The sequence below is a fragment of the Leptonychotes weddellii genome, chromosome 3 (assembly GCF_054177405.1).
Source record: "Leptonychotes weddellii isolate Sample4059 chromosome 3, ASM5417740v2, whole genome shotgun sequence".
Taxonomy (NCBI): domain Eukaryota; kingdom Metazoa; phylum Chordata; class Mammalia; order Carnivora; family Phocidae; genus Leptonychotes; species Leptonychotes weddellii.
Window position 1 is genome coordinate 114,818,803 of NC_138371.1, and position 15,899 is coordinate 114,834,701.

Here is a 15,899-nt window from a genome sequence, read left to right on the forward strand (position 1 = left end):
TTTCTGATATGAGTATTTTGTGTCCTCTCTTTTTCTTAGACTGGCTAGAGTCTTAATCAATTTTATGGATGTTTTCAGTGAACCAGCTTTTTGTTCCATTGATTTTCTCTCTTGATTTCCTCTTCTCAATTGCTTTCATTTATACCTTAATTCTTATTATTTCTTTTTTTGTGTTTACTTTGGATTTAGTTTACTCTTCTTTTTCTAGTTTCCTAAGGTGGAAATGTAGATTATTATTTTAGATCTTTCTTCTTTTCTACAGGTGCATAATCGAGGTTTGAACACAACTCCAGTGTGTGGAGAGGTAGTTCCCTGTACCACTGTCACCACCAGACAGTTCTCTGTAACACGAGCTGGTTGTCCTACAATTTAATTCAATTCTAATACTATCTACTTGGAGATAGTGTCAGATCCCACATGTTAAGGGACCAGTCATAGAAGACTGGTGCTCTGACTTTAGACACCAGTCACAAGCCCAGATTATCACCTGTGCTTTTGACTAACTGACTGTAGATTGGAGATTCGAACAACCCCCTCCTTGGTCTTCTGATGCCTAGTGTTACCTGGACCCGTGACAGACTGACTATCAATCAGACGTTCCTCTGCCACCTCCTTCAGTTGAATTAATTTGCTGGAGTGTCTCACAGAGCACAGGGAAATATTTTACTGACTGGATTTCTGGTTTATTATGATGAAAGATACGGATGAACGTTTAGATGAACATCCAGATGGAAGAAATGCATAGGGCAATGTATGGGGAAAGGGCACAGAGCTACCATGCCCTCGTCAGGCCACTCTGCCTTCCTCTCCACATGCTTGCAGACCCGCTCTCTGAACCTGTCCTTTGTGATTTTATGGAGGCTTCATTACATAGGTATGATTGATTCAATCATTGGCTGTTGGTGATTGGACTCTGTGTCCAGGTTCTCTCCTTCCCTGCAAGATAAGGTGGGGGAGGTGGGATTGAAAGTTCCAACCTTCTAATCACATGACTGGCTTCACTGGCAACTAGCTGTCCTCCTTAGGTGAGTTCCAAAAGTCATCTCATTAACATGACAAAAAATATCTTTCTCACACCCATCACTGAGGAAATTTCAAGGGTTTTAGGAACTTTGTGCCAGAAACAGGGATGAAGACCAAATATGTACATTGGTATTATAAGTATCACAGCATTCGATGCTATAAATTTCCTTGTAAGCATTGCTTTCACTCCATTCCAAAAATTTTACTAAGTTGTGTTTTCATTTCATTCAAAATATTTTTAATATCTCTTGAGATTTCATTGACTCATGTTATTTAGAGGTGTGCTTTTACTCTCTTTGTGTTATGGGATTTTCCAGTTATCTTTCTATTACTGATTTCTAATTATTAATTTTATTGTGATCTGAGAGTAGACATTGTATGATTTTTATTCTCTTTAATTTGTAAGATGTTGTTTATAGCCCTGAATGGGATCTAGCTTAGTGAATGTTCCATGTGAGCTTGAGAGAAATATGTATTCAGCTGTTGTCAGATGAAGTCGTGTAGAGATATCAATTATCTCCAGTAATTTGTTGGTGTTGTTGAGTTCAGCTATGTCCTAACTGATTTTCTGCCTGCTGTATTTGTCTGTTTCTGAGAGAGGTGTTGAAATCTCCAAGGGTGACAGTAGATTCATCTGTTTCTCCTTGCAGTTTTAGCAGTATTTGCCTCACATAGTTTGATCCTCTGTTGTTAGGCATGTATACTTGAAGAAATGTAATGTCTTCTGAAGAATTGACTCCTTTATCATTATATAATGCCCTTCTTAATCTCTGATAACTTTCCTTGCTTTGAAGACTGCCCTGTACAAGATTAATGTAGGTACTTCTATTTTTTTGGATTGTTGTTAGCATGGTATACTTTGTTCCTATATATATACTTTTAATCTATATGTGTCTTTATATTTAAACTAGGTTTCTTTTAGACAACATATAGGTGGGTTGTGTTTTTCACTTCATTCTGACAGTTTCTGACCTTTAACTGATGCATTTAGACATTGACCTGCAAGTTGATTATTTATATAATTGGATTAATATCTACCATGTTTGTTACTGTTTTATATTTGTTGTCTTGTTCTTTGTTCCTGCTTTTGTCTTCTATTTTTTTCCTGCCTTTTTTGGTTTTAAGTAAGCATTTTATATAATTCCATTTTCTCTCCTTTCTTAGAAGCGTATCAGTTAAAATTACTTTTTTAACCTTTTTAAATGGTTGCCATAGAGTTTGCAACTAATGTCTACTATCAACAGTATACAACTTCATGGGTATTGTGTGTACTTCATAACAACAAAATAATCATTCCTTTTTCTTATCCCTAGTATCCTTGCTGTCATTAAATTCATATGCCATTAATTTCATATATAAGCATACATAATCATATATACAAATGCATAAATGTATAAGCATACATAATGAAATACAGTGTTGCTGTTATTATTTTGAATAAACTGTTGTGTCTTAGATCAATTTAGAATTAAAAAAATAAAAATTTTTATTTTACCTTCACTATTCCTTCTTTAGTGCTCTTGCTTTTCTTTATATAGATCCAGGTTTCTGACCTATTATTATTTTCCTTCTCTCTAAAGAATATTAACATTTTTTGCAAGCCAGGTCTACTAGCAACAAATTTCCTCAATTTTTGTCTGAGAAAGTCTTTATTTCTCCTTCACTTTTGAAGGATAATTTTTTGGGGTAGAGAACTTGAGACTGCTGGGCTTTTTTGTTTTTTTGTTTTATTTCTCATCACTTTAAATTTTTCACTCCATTCTCTTCTTGCTTGCATGGTTTCTGAGGAAAATCAGATGTAATTCTTATCTTATTTCCACTCTTGATATTGTGTTTTTTCCCTTTGGCTTCTTATAAGAATTTTTTGTTATGTTTGATTTTCTGTAATTTGAACATGATGTACCTAGGTATAGTTTATTTTGACATTTTATCTTGATTGATGTTCTCTGAATTTTCTGAATCTGTCGTTTGGTTTCTGATAAAAATTTGGGGGAAATTCTCAATCATTGTTTTTTAAAAATATTTCTTCTGTTCCTTTCCAGCATTCTTCTCTTTCTGGTATTCCCATTATGTGTATGTTACACATTTTGTAGTTGTCCCACAGTCCTTGGTATTCTTTTCTTTCTTTTTCTTTTTTTTCTTTTTTTTTCAGATTTTGTTCTCTTTGGTTTTGGGTTTTTCAGGATTCTATTGATATATACTCTAGTTTACAGGTTTTTTTCCTCAGCCATATTCAGTCTACTAATATTCCCATCAAACACACTTGTCATTTCTTTTACAGTATTTTTTATTGCTAGCATTTCTTTTTTGTTCTTTCTTAGGAATTCCATCTCTCTGCTTTTACATTGTCCATTTGTTCTTTTATGATGTCTCTTTTATCCATTAGAGCCCTTAACATAAGGGCTTAGCATAATTTTTTCTTGATAGTCAGACACCATGTACTTGGTAAAAGGAACTGCTATAAATAGGCCTGTAGTAATGTGGTGAGGTGTCAGGGAGAGAAAGCATCCTTAGCCCTGTAATTAAATATTAGTCTTTTAGTCAGCCTGTGCCTCTGGACTGTGAACTTTTTTCCAGCCCCCTTAGGTGGTAGAAGATGACTGTGGTTGACTGTAGTTGGATATTTCCCTTCTCTAGGTCCGTTAGGCTCTTAGAATACCTCAGCAGGTTAGGATTGGTTAACTAGTTTCTCCCGAGGGCAGGCCTCATTAACAGATTGCTCTGGTATATTTCAAGTTCATTTTCCTTTTCCCTGGGAAGCCTGGGAGGATTTTTCTGATATTTATTAAGAAAACCTGGTTGATCTCCTGGAAATAAATCATGCTGTTAATGTAGAGTCCTCTCTATGACTGGAGGGGTTGAAAGCACTGAGATTCCAGCAATTTGTCAGTTACAGTTCAGTTTTCCCTACCTGGGTGCTGTTTGCCACAGTGGTTTCCACTTGTGAGTCTCTGCTCTGATAACCCATGACTCCCTATAGTTTGGTGTTTGTCTCCCCAATCTTGGGGGCATCGGTTTGCCCTGTTCTTCTCCTCTTTTATTGGATCCTAGAAGAGTTGTTGATTTATCAGTCTGTTCAGCTTTATTTGATAGAATTGATGGACTCATGGATTCCAGGATTTTTACTTTCAGAACCAGAAACCTCTATATTGCTTTGTTTTATCTCTCTCTTACTGCTGGTTTGCCCTGGATTTGAGCAGCATTATAAAAGTGTGCAGCAGAGTGAGGAAACTGAAGCACTAGCATTTTGACAGCAGAAATGAAAAGAAGAGCCCCACAACCAGAAATTATTGGGGAAATCATGGAAAGGGAAGAACTTTGGAAGTGGCTCACTAACATTGTGTATGAATTCAGCTCTGAGCCATACCTTTGTGATTCTGATCTGAATCAGAGGTCTAACCATTGCATTGAAGCAAGATAAAGAACCAAAAGTCATTCAGGTTGGAAAGGAAAAAATAGAACTATCCCTTTTACAAATGACATGATTGTCTATGTAAAAAAATTCATAAGGATTAACACACACAGAATTCTAGTAAGCAAGTTCAGAAAATTTGCAAAAGATAAGTTTCTCATGCAAAAATAAATTTTATTTCTGTGCATTAACAATGGGTAGTAGGAAACCAAATGAAAAATACCTTTAACAATAGCTTCAGAAATTTAAATATTGAAAATATAAATGTCTAAAACATGTAAGGATCTGTGTGCTGAAATCCACAGATCGCTGATAAAAGAAATGGAAGTATTAAGTAAATGTATACGAAGACTCAACATAGTAAAGATGTCATTGAATTGATCTCTAGATTTAACACAGTACTAACTTAAATCCTGACTAGATTTGTTTGTTGATATATGTGAGGTGATTCTAAAGTTAAAGTATGGAAAGTTAAAGTAACTAGGATAACTAAAATGACTTTGAAGAAGAATAAAGTTGAAGGAATAATACTTCCTGGCTTTAAGACGTACTCTAAACCTCTAATAATGAATACAGTATGTGATATCAGCAAGGCAATAGACACATGTATCTCTACAACAGAAGAGTCTAGAAATAGTCCCACACACCTATGGACAATTGATTTGTGGCAAAGGTACAAAATCAATCTAAGGGAGGAAGGATAGTTGTATGCCAAAAAATGGCTCGACCTAAACCTCACACCTTAAAAAAAATTAACTCAAAATTAACTCTAAATGTAAAATATAAAACTGTAGAACTTTTAGAAGAAATATAGGAGAGGATCTTCTGATCTAGACTAGGCAACATCATTTTAGACATGACAATAAAAGCATGTACATAAAGGACAAAAATTTGATAATTTGACTTTGACTTCATCAAAGTTAAAATCTTTTAGTTTGCAAAAGATGCAATGAAAAGACATGTTACAGACTGGAGGAAGATGGTAAAAAATCTTTACTTGACAAAGGATTATATCAAGAATATACAAAGAAGTCCCTTAAACTTTAATAGTAGGAAAACATAAAATCCAATTAAAAAAATGGGCTAAAACTTGAACAGACACTTGACCAAAGAGGATATAAGGATGTCAAAATAGCACATGAAAAGATGTTCAGTATCATTAATGAATAGGGTAATGTATATTAAAACCAGTATAAGATGCAACTACACACATAGTAGAATCGCCATAATAAAAATTACTCACGGTGCCATGTGCTGGCAAGGATGAGAAGCAACTAGAATATATTACTGGTGGGATTGCCAAGTGTTACAGCCACTCTGGCAGTTTGGCAGTTTATTACAAAGTTAAACATACACACTTACCTTATAATTCAGCCTCTCTACTCATAGGTTTGTATTTATGAGAAATGAATGAAAACTGTGTTCACACAGAAGCCTTTATATGAATGTTTATAGTAGTCCTATTCATAATTGTTGTTAACTAGATACAACTCAAATGTACACAGACTGTGGCAATCCATTTATAAAATAAAATACTATTCAGCATTTAGAGGAATAAACTCTGGACATAGACAACTACTTGGATGCATCTCAAAGGCAATATGTTGAGGTCAGAAAGACAAACTCAGAAGGTTCCATATTACATGATTCAATTTATATGACATTCTTGAAATGTCAGAACTGTAGTGATAGATAAGAGATGAGTAGTTATTCAAGATTATGGGAGTTGGAAGAATGTGATTGTAAAGCTGTAAAGGGATAGGATAAATGAAGGTTTTCTTGGTGTGATGGAACTGATCTGTATCTTGATTGTGGTGGGTTTATACAAATCTACATATCTTCCATTTTCAGAATTGTACACACACACACAAAAGAAAAGAAGAAATAAGAAAAGTCAGGATTTTTGGGGGTTTTTTTTGCCTGATTATTTAAAAGATAATTAAAAATGATAGAAAATTCCTGTAAAGCCTGAATACCAAATAATTATTTCAGCTTTCTGTGTAGTCAGCTGTTGTAATATTTATTTTCTTTATTGGATAATTTTAGCACTTCCAGGGTATACTTTTTAATCCTGCTTCTGTTAAATAGGCTGGGCTTGGCTGAAAATGGAGCTAGCACCAGGATAAAGGACTGGCCATTTGGCCTCCCTGCTGTGGCATATTTTGATCTTGAAGGACATTAGAGGATGCATACATAGTTAAGGTCACACATGTGTCATTATAACCTCTCTATTTTACTTTTGAAATTTTGAACTTCTTAGGTGTTAGGAAGTTACATCATGAAATTTCTGAAGTATTCATGTATCCGTGGATTACACATGGTTGCTCTAGCACGTCCACTCAATTTTCATAAAGGGTCAAACACATTTAGAGCATTGGAAGTGGTCATTTTTCCATTGGGATTAAATTGTAAACTAGTAGGCTTTGAGAGTTATTTCTTCTACAGTAGAGCCTTTTTAGTATATATCTATTGGCTATTTAGAGTTATGAATGGAGCTGATCAAAAGGCTATTTTGTTCTCAAACTGTGTAGATACCGGTAGATACTCTATACTAACATATAACTATGTCATAAGAGGTTTAGAATAAATTCCTTTGGAAGTAAAAATTTTAAAATTTTGTTTCCTATATAAGACAGATTTTGACATATTTCAGTCACAAGTTTATAGACTTTGACTTTTTGGCTATACTATATTTTGTCAGAAATAAAATAGGCTGATGAAACATAAAATCAAAATGTGTTAACAGAAGAAGATAAAAATGTGTAATAGCCTGATTAACTTTAAAATAGGGTCTTTAAAGAATACTCTTAAATAGCCATGACAGTAGTAGCAAATTCAGTTTATAAGGCTGCCTGTCTCCTTATCAGGCTGTAAGAAAAGGTGGAAATTACCGAGAGATTTCACAGCTAAGGGCAGGCTTAATGATTTCATGTGCTCCCAGTGTATTCCATCTGTCCTTACATTTTACTGTGCTGCATTTCACTGTTTTCCTTATTTGACTCTGCAGATAAATGTATTTTACTTATTTCGACATGTATCTTCACTTGATGTCCGAACTGATGAATGTGACAGTTTGTGTATCAGGTTCATTGCATACATAGACAGGTAGGCAGTGTTCTTTTAAGAGCTCATCTTCAGGAATACATTGTCTAAAAGTGACCGTTAAATGTACCTGGTTTAGAAACTTTGGTTTAGAGCTTTCTAATTTTGAACTGTGAAGGAATTTAACTCTTCTAACGTTTGTGAGGTTTTTTTTGCATGTGTGTCACTAGAAATTAATTGTTTTGAGTGAGAAATTATCTTGAGTATGGACTTGAGTTGATTTCTTTTACAGTTTTGTTCCTGCTCTGATCACTCTCATCTCAGAAAAGTTTTCTAGTCAAAGAAATAGCATAGAAACAATGGTATTAGATATTATATATAATTTTAATCATCCTTTGCAAGATTTTAATGTATCTAATACCAAATTAAGCTACATAAAAGATGAAACCTTATGAAAAAAAATCAAAAGATTTTCTCCCCTTGCTGGTACCTTAATCTTAATGAAACTTAATCTACTTCTGAATTTATTCTGGCAATTACTTTGTCCATAGGGTTTCTTAAGATATTAAAAACATCCTTTTAAAAGGGGAGGAGATGTTGGATCTTGGGCAGTCTTTAATTTTTTACATTATGAATTCCATTCTTCTCTGTGTATTTAAGCAGTTCGTCTAGCTGAGGTACTTGGCTTGTTTCAGTACAAAGCAGATTAAAAAGCCAGTTTCTGTATCCTAAGAACTGCCTTTGAACTGAACTTAAGTTACATATTCAATCTCAGTTGTTTCAGTTATACATTAGGTCTGTCTTTATATTACATCTTTAAATAATCAAATACCTCAAAGATAACAAAAGTTTTAGGATCACATGACATGAGTTATTCACATTAGTTTCTTTTAAAAAATAAAAGACAAATTGAAATGGATAAAGTTATATTAAAATCAAGTCAAAATCTATATATAAATTTTAATGGAACCTAAATATAGTACATATTTTTCATTAGAAACATAAATTAGTCATGTTCTTACATAGTTTTTAAATATTCTCAGGTATTTGTGGGCCAAGACTATGTGGTATTCTTTAATAATATGGACCAGAAAGCTCTAGAGAGATAATAAATATGCTAAGTCATTGGAGGTATTATTATACTATTATCTTCATTTTTCCTAAGGCCTAGCCCTTTATGAGTATGTTACTTGAAATAAATACTATTTTCTAATTTAATGGGAGCTTATTAAGAACTGGAAGATGGTAATTATTTTTAAGAATAACCCTATAGATTGTTAGTGTCATTTTCCTGAAAGGGAGACAGGATTATTAAACACCCTTAACTATTCCTGAAGTAGAATTACTACGTATAGAACATGATATGTTACAGTACTGTCTATTGAAAAGTTTAGCAGTTTTACTTTATGAGATAAAAGTCAGTACACTTTTTGTCTATCAAGTAAAATATTCCATGAAAATCTCTTTCTAGGTATTGCTATACTTTTCAAGAGAATCTTCTATGTTGTGTATACTAGTTTTGGCTGACAGATACTTGGTTTTCGGTTATCCTATATATTTAGATCCTCTACAGATGAACTGATGTGTCTAGACAGGAAGTGGTATGTAGGAGATATAGGAATGGGCTGAAGTATCCTTTATATTTGCCTTTGTATCTAGGGGAGTTGGAAATAGGCAAGAATGGAGAGAAATTTTGTATGGCAGTACACAGAATTTTGCAAGTTTATTGTGAGCCCTGCAGCAATCCGATGCATTTTAGTTACTGGTAAGTTTGTTAAATTATGTTTGAAAATGTACCTCTTCGAAGATGGCCATCTATTTACTATTACATCCACCATGTCAAATATACCTATTTTAAAGATTTTTTTTTTGAAAGGATGTGGTATTGCTATTGCATTCAGTTTTAGGTATAAATTTAAAATACTTTTGTTAGTGAATGCATTTGACATTTCAATCGTTGTTGTAGCTAAAACTGAAGTGAAATTAACTTTATATGGGTAGCATAGTCATATGTTAAGATTTTGGAATAAAGGTAATATTTCTGATGTTGTAATGGAACTCCACTGTGATTAGAAGTCTGAGCTAATTCCTTAGATGTTTGAGAAAGAGTAGTCCTTCTGACATAAAAGAATAAGAAAATCCATGGCATCCTTGTAGTTTTATACAGTTCTACATAGGAGTAATTTATTGTAAGAAATATTTTTTGCATTTTTTTCATGGACCATAGGGACCATAGGCATTTCCAGTGTTTCTTTTTGACAGTGCTGATTTTTAGGAATTTTAGTAATCTTTCCCCCTACATCGTTAACTCAAGTGTAGGTAAGAATTCCATGAAAAGATTAGGACATTGTGTAATCTCTATACAGTAGTTCTTTATTCTTCTCAAATATTTAGGCAGAAGTATTTTGTGCAGTAGTACCTGTGCAATTATTTGTGAAGTGGCTTTTACTATTGATACAAGTCATTAAAAATGGACTAGATTGCCTAATAGCTGTTCTTCTTTACAGAAACATTAAAAAAATCCCAAGAGATTCTTTGGTAGTTGTGTTTTATTTGTAAATGTCTAACTATAGGGCGAAGTAAAAGAACATCGTTGCCTTGTGGTACAAGTTTACTTTTTTTGTGTGGTTTAAAGAAATAGGGCCAATTAATGTAATTGAATTTTAATTTCCTGTAATGAAGTACTTTATTTCCAGATATACTATATTTTTTCTAGCTGATATCACGTAACCCATTAAACTATCAGTTTTTATAATAATGATAATTTTGCTATTGATTCTTTCAATGAGACTGTTTCTGATTTGAACAAGAATAGCCACATTATCAGAGAAATGTGTTGTCAATTTTACTGAAACCAGAAGAGCTAGAATAACTTGAGAATAGAATCACTTTTGGAATTAGTGATTTTCAAGTTTTCCTCATTAACAAATTTTCTTAATTCCTTGCAGGAATGAGTACTTGTGAATTTAAAATATATTTAGAAATTTGTGGTTTTACCCTTTCTTGTGAATATAAATAGGTAATTTAGGCTATATTACAAAGCACAGCAAATGGATATTTTAATTGCTGTTGAAGTTTGGCTTGTCATTTATTGTTATCAACTACAATAAGCATAAACAATGAAGGAATATATATTTTCTTAATTAGGAATGCCATCATCTATTAATGCTGCTAGTTGAAAAATTTTCAGCGTAACTTTGTGAAGTAATACATTATCAAAGCTTAATTCAATGCAATCATTTTTTCTTTCGTTTCTTTCTTCATTCAACAGACATATCAAGTGCTTTATCTTTGTCTGGCACTTATCTTTGTGTGCTTTTATGTGTTTGTGTATACATTGTGTAATTAACTGCCATTTTCATTTCAATATTATACAGACATTTATTTTTCTGCTCTCATGAGCTTTCCTGAGGGCATATATGGACATAATAAATAACATGTTGCATATTTCTCTGGATATTTTCTAAAAAATATAATTTTTTTTTAAAAATAGGTCTAAATGAAAAGTTTATTTTAAAAACAGGTGTGTTCTTCCAAAGCAATATTGCATACATATTTAAAATTCTCTAAGATAGTATGTTCTTCAAAAGAATGTTATGATAAAAGTCTTAATTGTGGAGAATTGATTTATTTGTGGGTGTGTTTCTTATGTTAGATTTACTTGAAGCAGATAATGTACGTAAGTGTAGATGAACTTCAGTGTTTGGCTTTGGAATATAAAAAAACTATGAATTTATGTTTTGATTTATGATATTTAATTTTAAAGAGATGAGACTAGTTTTCTCATGCTTGTGAGAAAATATATTCCTGTACAATATAAAGTATAATAATCATTGTCAGCAAAATAGAGATTAGATTTGAATTCGGTTGTTCTTTTGGCATAATAAAATTCTAAAATGGAACACTGTGTTTATAATCAACATTTGATAATTATGTAATGAAATTATCTGTACTTTACATGCAGTGCTACTCTTTTGGCATTCCTGGTTGAACTACTTAAAAGTTCAGTAGCCATGCAAGAACAGATGCTGGGTGGAAAAGGCTTTTTAGTCATTGGCTACTTACTTGAAAAGGTAAGTGATATGTATTGATGGTTTTATTGTATAGTATTCATAGCTGAACAACTGACAACCCCTAATTATATTTTTTCTATAGTTTCTCTTTTCATCGCCTGCTCATTATTGTTGGCTAATTCACAAATATGTGCTTTTATGTTTTGCATTTAGACTTAAGTGTAGACATTGAACTAAATTGGTTGCTATAGAAATCTATATAATAAAGGAATTTTGAGTGAAGATAGAAACTAAAGAAATTTTTTCCCTCTGTCTTTAATCAAAGTTACAAGTATTTCGCCTTAATTCTTTTTTCTAGTTGTTTCTTTGCTATCTTTACATTCAGACTGATTTCTTAGAAGTTTTGTCAATTTTATTTTAAATGGACTTTTAGTTTTTGCTTAATTTTCCAATTATAAGGTAAAAAATCTTTATTTTGTAATAAGCAAAGCATTAGTTTGTGATTTGTCTCTGACTTTAATATATCTGAGTATTTAAGGTAGCATTTCTGTAATCACTACATAATATAAACAATACAAATTAGATGGGTGTAATTTTCCCCATTTTGTGTCATTTGTATCTTGGTTTTTTTATGACCTTCTTTGCTTTAGTCACAATTCTACTAATTCTGGTAATGAATCCTGGGTCTCATAAGAGTTTGGTTGTATCATGTGATTTCTTTTAAAAATTAAAGCGGGAAGTCATGATACAAATATTGGCTTTTCCTTTCCTATGGAAATATCTGTCATCCTCATTAGCTCTCTCAAACCTATTCTTACCAGTTAACTCTAACATTCAGCTGCTCTTAAAATGGAACTATTTGAGAAATAATAGAGGTGAGGCCTCAAGTAAGAGGAATAAACTTATTTTTCCCCTTCGGAAATAATATTGAGAAGACTTTTGGAGATAGTTTTCTCAACTCAGATTGCTCTACCTTTGAAATCCTTGTAACCTGTCTTTGCTTTGAAATAAGTATTCTTTCTTGAAGGATTGGTGATTGAGGAGTGGTAAGTTACTAAGTTATTAAGATCATTGGCAGCATTTCTTTATTGAAATAATTTTTTCAGTAACATTAAGCTTATCATTAAGGTATTTGGTTTCATGGAAAACTGTTTTTTTTCTATCTAGAGTATTAAGAATGATTTAGAAGATTTATGTTAAATTACATTTTACAAGAATTAGATATTATGAAATGCCTCTGTGATATTACTGTGTATAACAAGATCACTAATAGGAACTGCCCCTTGAATATACTTTTCATTTATTTACTGAGAGTTTATCAGCATAATTCTAAAGTGAGCATTCTTTTACACTTAAAACTTAGCTTAAAATTAGAATTTTAGTGAGGGACACCTGGCTCGCTCCATCAGTAGAGCATTTGACTCTTGATCTCAGGGTTCCAGGTTCAAGCCCCAAGTTGGGCAGAGATATTACTTAAAAATAAAATCTTAAAAAAAAATTAAAAAAATTAGAAATTCAGTGAAAAGACTTTAAATCAAATAAAAAGACATATATTCAGTTCTTCCTCTTTTTCAGAATTAATATCCTTAAAATTATATTGACAAGTTAAGTATAAAATATTATCTCATTGTGGTTTTAATTTGCATTTTTGGAAAATTAGAATAAGATTGGACATATTTTCATATGTATTTATAGTACATCCACTTTTTCTCTTTTGTGGAGAAATTATTCATGTCCTTTGCCAGTTTGTCCAATTTCCTTTTAAGACCCCCACTCCTAGGCAACCTGAAATCTACTTTTCACTCTGATTTGGTGTACTCTAGATATTTCATATAAGTGAGATCATATATTTGTCTTTTTTGTATCTTATTTCATATACCATAATGTGTACAAGATTTCATCCATGTGGTAGCATATATCAGTACTTTGTTCCTTTTAATGGCTGAACAGTACTCCATTGTATGTATATAACACATTTTGTTTATCTGTTCAGATGTCAATAGACATTTGTGTTTTTTTCACCTTGGATGTTATGAGTAATGCTGCTATGAATGTTCATGTACAAGTTTTTGTGTGGACATATTTTTTTTTTCTTCGGTAGATACCTATCTATAAATTGATTTGCTCTGGGTCCTACCGTAATTCTATGTTTAACCAGTTGAGACACTGCCAAACTGTTTTCCAAAGTGGCTCCACTATTTTACATTTTCATCAGCAGTGTATTAGGTTTCTAGTTTTTTCACATCCTTGCCAACATTTCCCAATTGTCTTTTTTATTCTAGCTTATCCTAGTGGGTGTGAAATGGCATATCATTTTTTATTTATAATTCTGTCTAATCATGTTGAATGTCTTTTCATGTGCTTATTGGCTATTTCTGTATTTTCTTTGGAGAAATGTCTATTTAGAAATTTTTCCCATTAAAAAAATTGTGATACTTTCTTTTCATTATTGAATTGTAGCAATTTTTTATTCTGTATACTAATCTTCATTTGATAATATGATTTGCAAAGATAGTCTTACATTCTGTAGATCATGTTTTAATTTACATTTCCTTGATGACAAATTAAGTTGAACATTTTCATACATTTATTGTCTTTTAGTAGTTATCCTCTTTTGGTAAATATCTGTTCAAAGTGTTTGCCCTTCTTCATTTGAATTGTCTGTCATTTTCTTATTGATTTATGGAAATTCTGTTTTTATCACAGATATGAGAACTTTGTTAGATATGTATCACGAATATCACTTCTTCTGTGGCCTGCTCTTTTATTCTCTTAATGACCTTTTTGATGAACGGAAGTCCTTAATTTTAATATAGGTCACCATTTCATTTTCTTTTATGATTATCCCATTTTAGATCCTAATGTATCCCAATGCCATGAAACTGTTCTATGTTTTCTTCCCAAAATTTTGTTTTACCTTTCACATTTAGATTTACAATCCATCTGGAATTGGATTTTGTATATGGCATGAGGCATAAAGGTCAGAGCTCTTTTTTAACCCTCAAATATGTAGCTAGCTGGCCTGGTGCTGTTTATTGAAGATAACTTCCCACTGCATCAAAATTTGATTTTTGCCATAAATTCGATAACCGTATATAAATGGGATCTTTTCCAGAATTGATCTATTGTGGGTATAGTGTGTCATCTATTTTTATTCTTCTTCAAGATTGCTTTGGCTATTCTTGGGTTTTGGCATTAATACATGTATGCTTGTCAATTTCCACCAAAAATACTAGGATTTTCATTGTATTATATTGATATCTTTATATCGAATCTTCCAATTCATACATTTAGTATGTCCTTCTATTTACTTAGGTCTCTTTTGTAGTTTTCTATAGAGAAAACTTTCTTTTTGCTAGATTTATTTCTAGATAACTTGAGGTTTTTCAAATGTTAGGTTTTTTTTATTTGTCATGGAAACATAGAAATATAATTGGTCTTTATATTGACCTTTTATATACCAATACCAATATTGCTCTTCTTCTATTAATTCTAGTAGTTTGTTGATTTTTCAGAAACATTTCTTTGTAGAAAATCTCATTATCGGAAAATGGCAGTTTTATTTTTTCCTTTCCAGTATTTATTCTTTTTATGTTTTTTCCCGTGATATTCCACTACCTAAGACTTCCAGTATAGTGCTGAACAGAAGCTGTAATAGTGAGCATCCCTATCTTATTCCACATATCATGTGCAAAGCTTCCAGTAATTAGCCACTACGTATGGCATATGCTGTAGATTACTTTTAGTAGATTTTTAAATCAAATTAAGAAACTGTCTACTACAAGTTTGCTTAGAGTTTTCTTTATCATAAACAGGTGTTGAGTTTTATCAAACAATTTTTCTGCTTTGTTAGAGATAATTATGAGGTTTCTTCAAATTTTTCTTAGTTTAGTGAACTACATTAATTGATTTTGATATGTTAAACCACCCTTATATTCCTGGAATCCTATTTAGTCTTAGATCTATCCTTATTCCAATCAGTCTTTTTTCCTTAAAATGGCTCATGTCAGTGTCACCAGTAGTCTTATATTCTTACATCTTAAGGTTCTCAGTTTTCATCTTATTTGACCTGTTAACATTTCAGTTGTAAAAGTTTTTCCTTCTTGAAATGCTTTCTTCAGTTGTATTTTGTGACAGTATTCTTTCTTTGTTTTCTTCCTACTACCTTGGTTTCCTGTTTTATTCTCTCCTACTAGTGCCTCCTCTTCTTTCTAAATTTTAAAGACTGATTTTCCTCTCAAATCTTTCATCCCTCAATTTTCTTTCTTTTTTTTTTTAATTTTTTTTTATTCTTATGTTAATCCCCATACATTACATCATTAGTTTTAGATGAAGTGTTCCATGATTCATTGTTTGTGCATAACACCCAGTGCTCCATGCAGAATGTGCCCTCCTCAATACCCACCACC

At 32.1% G+C, this 15,899-nt stretch overlaps 1 protein-coding gene across 1 annotated transcript in view; it reads left to right on the forward strand.

Annotated features, from left to right (window-relative positions):
* The window catches only part of NBEA (neurobeachin), a 609,173-nt gene that overhangs the window by 121,034 nt on the left and 472,240 nt on the right, over positions 1 to 15,899 (forward strand). The window contains exon 9 of the mRNA XM_081815498.1: positions 11,442 to 11,550. Coding sequence (XP_081671624.1) covers positions 11,442 to 11,550 — 109 coding nt within the window. The remainder of the gene's footprint in view (positions 1 to 11,441; positions 11,551 to 15,899) is intronic.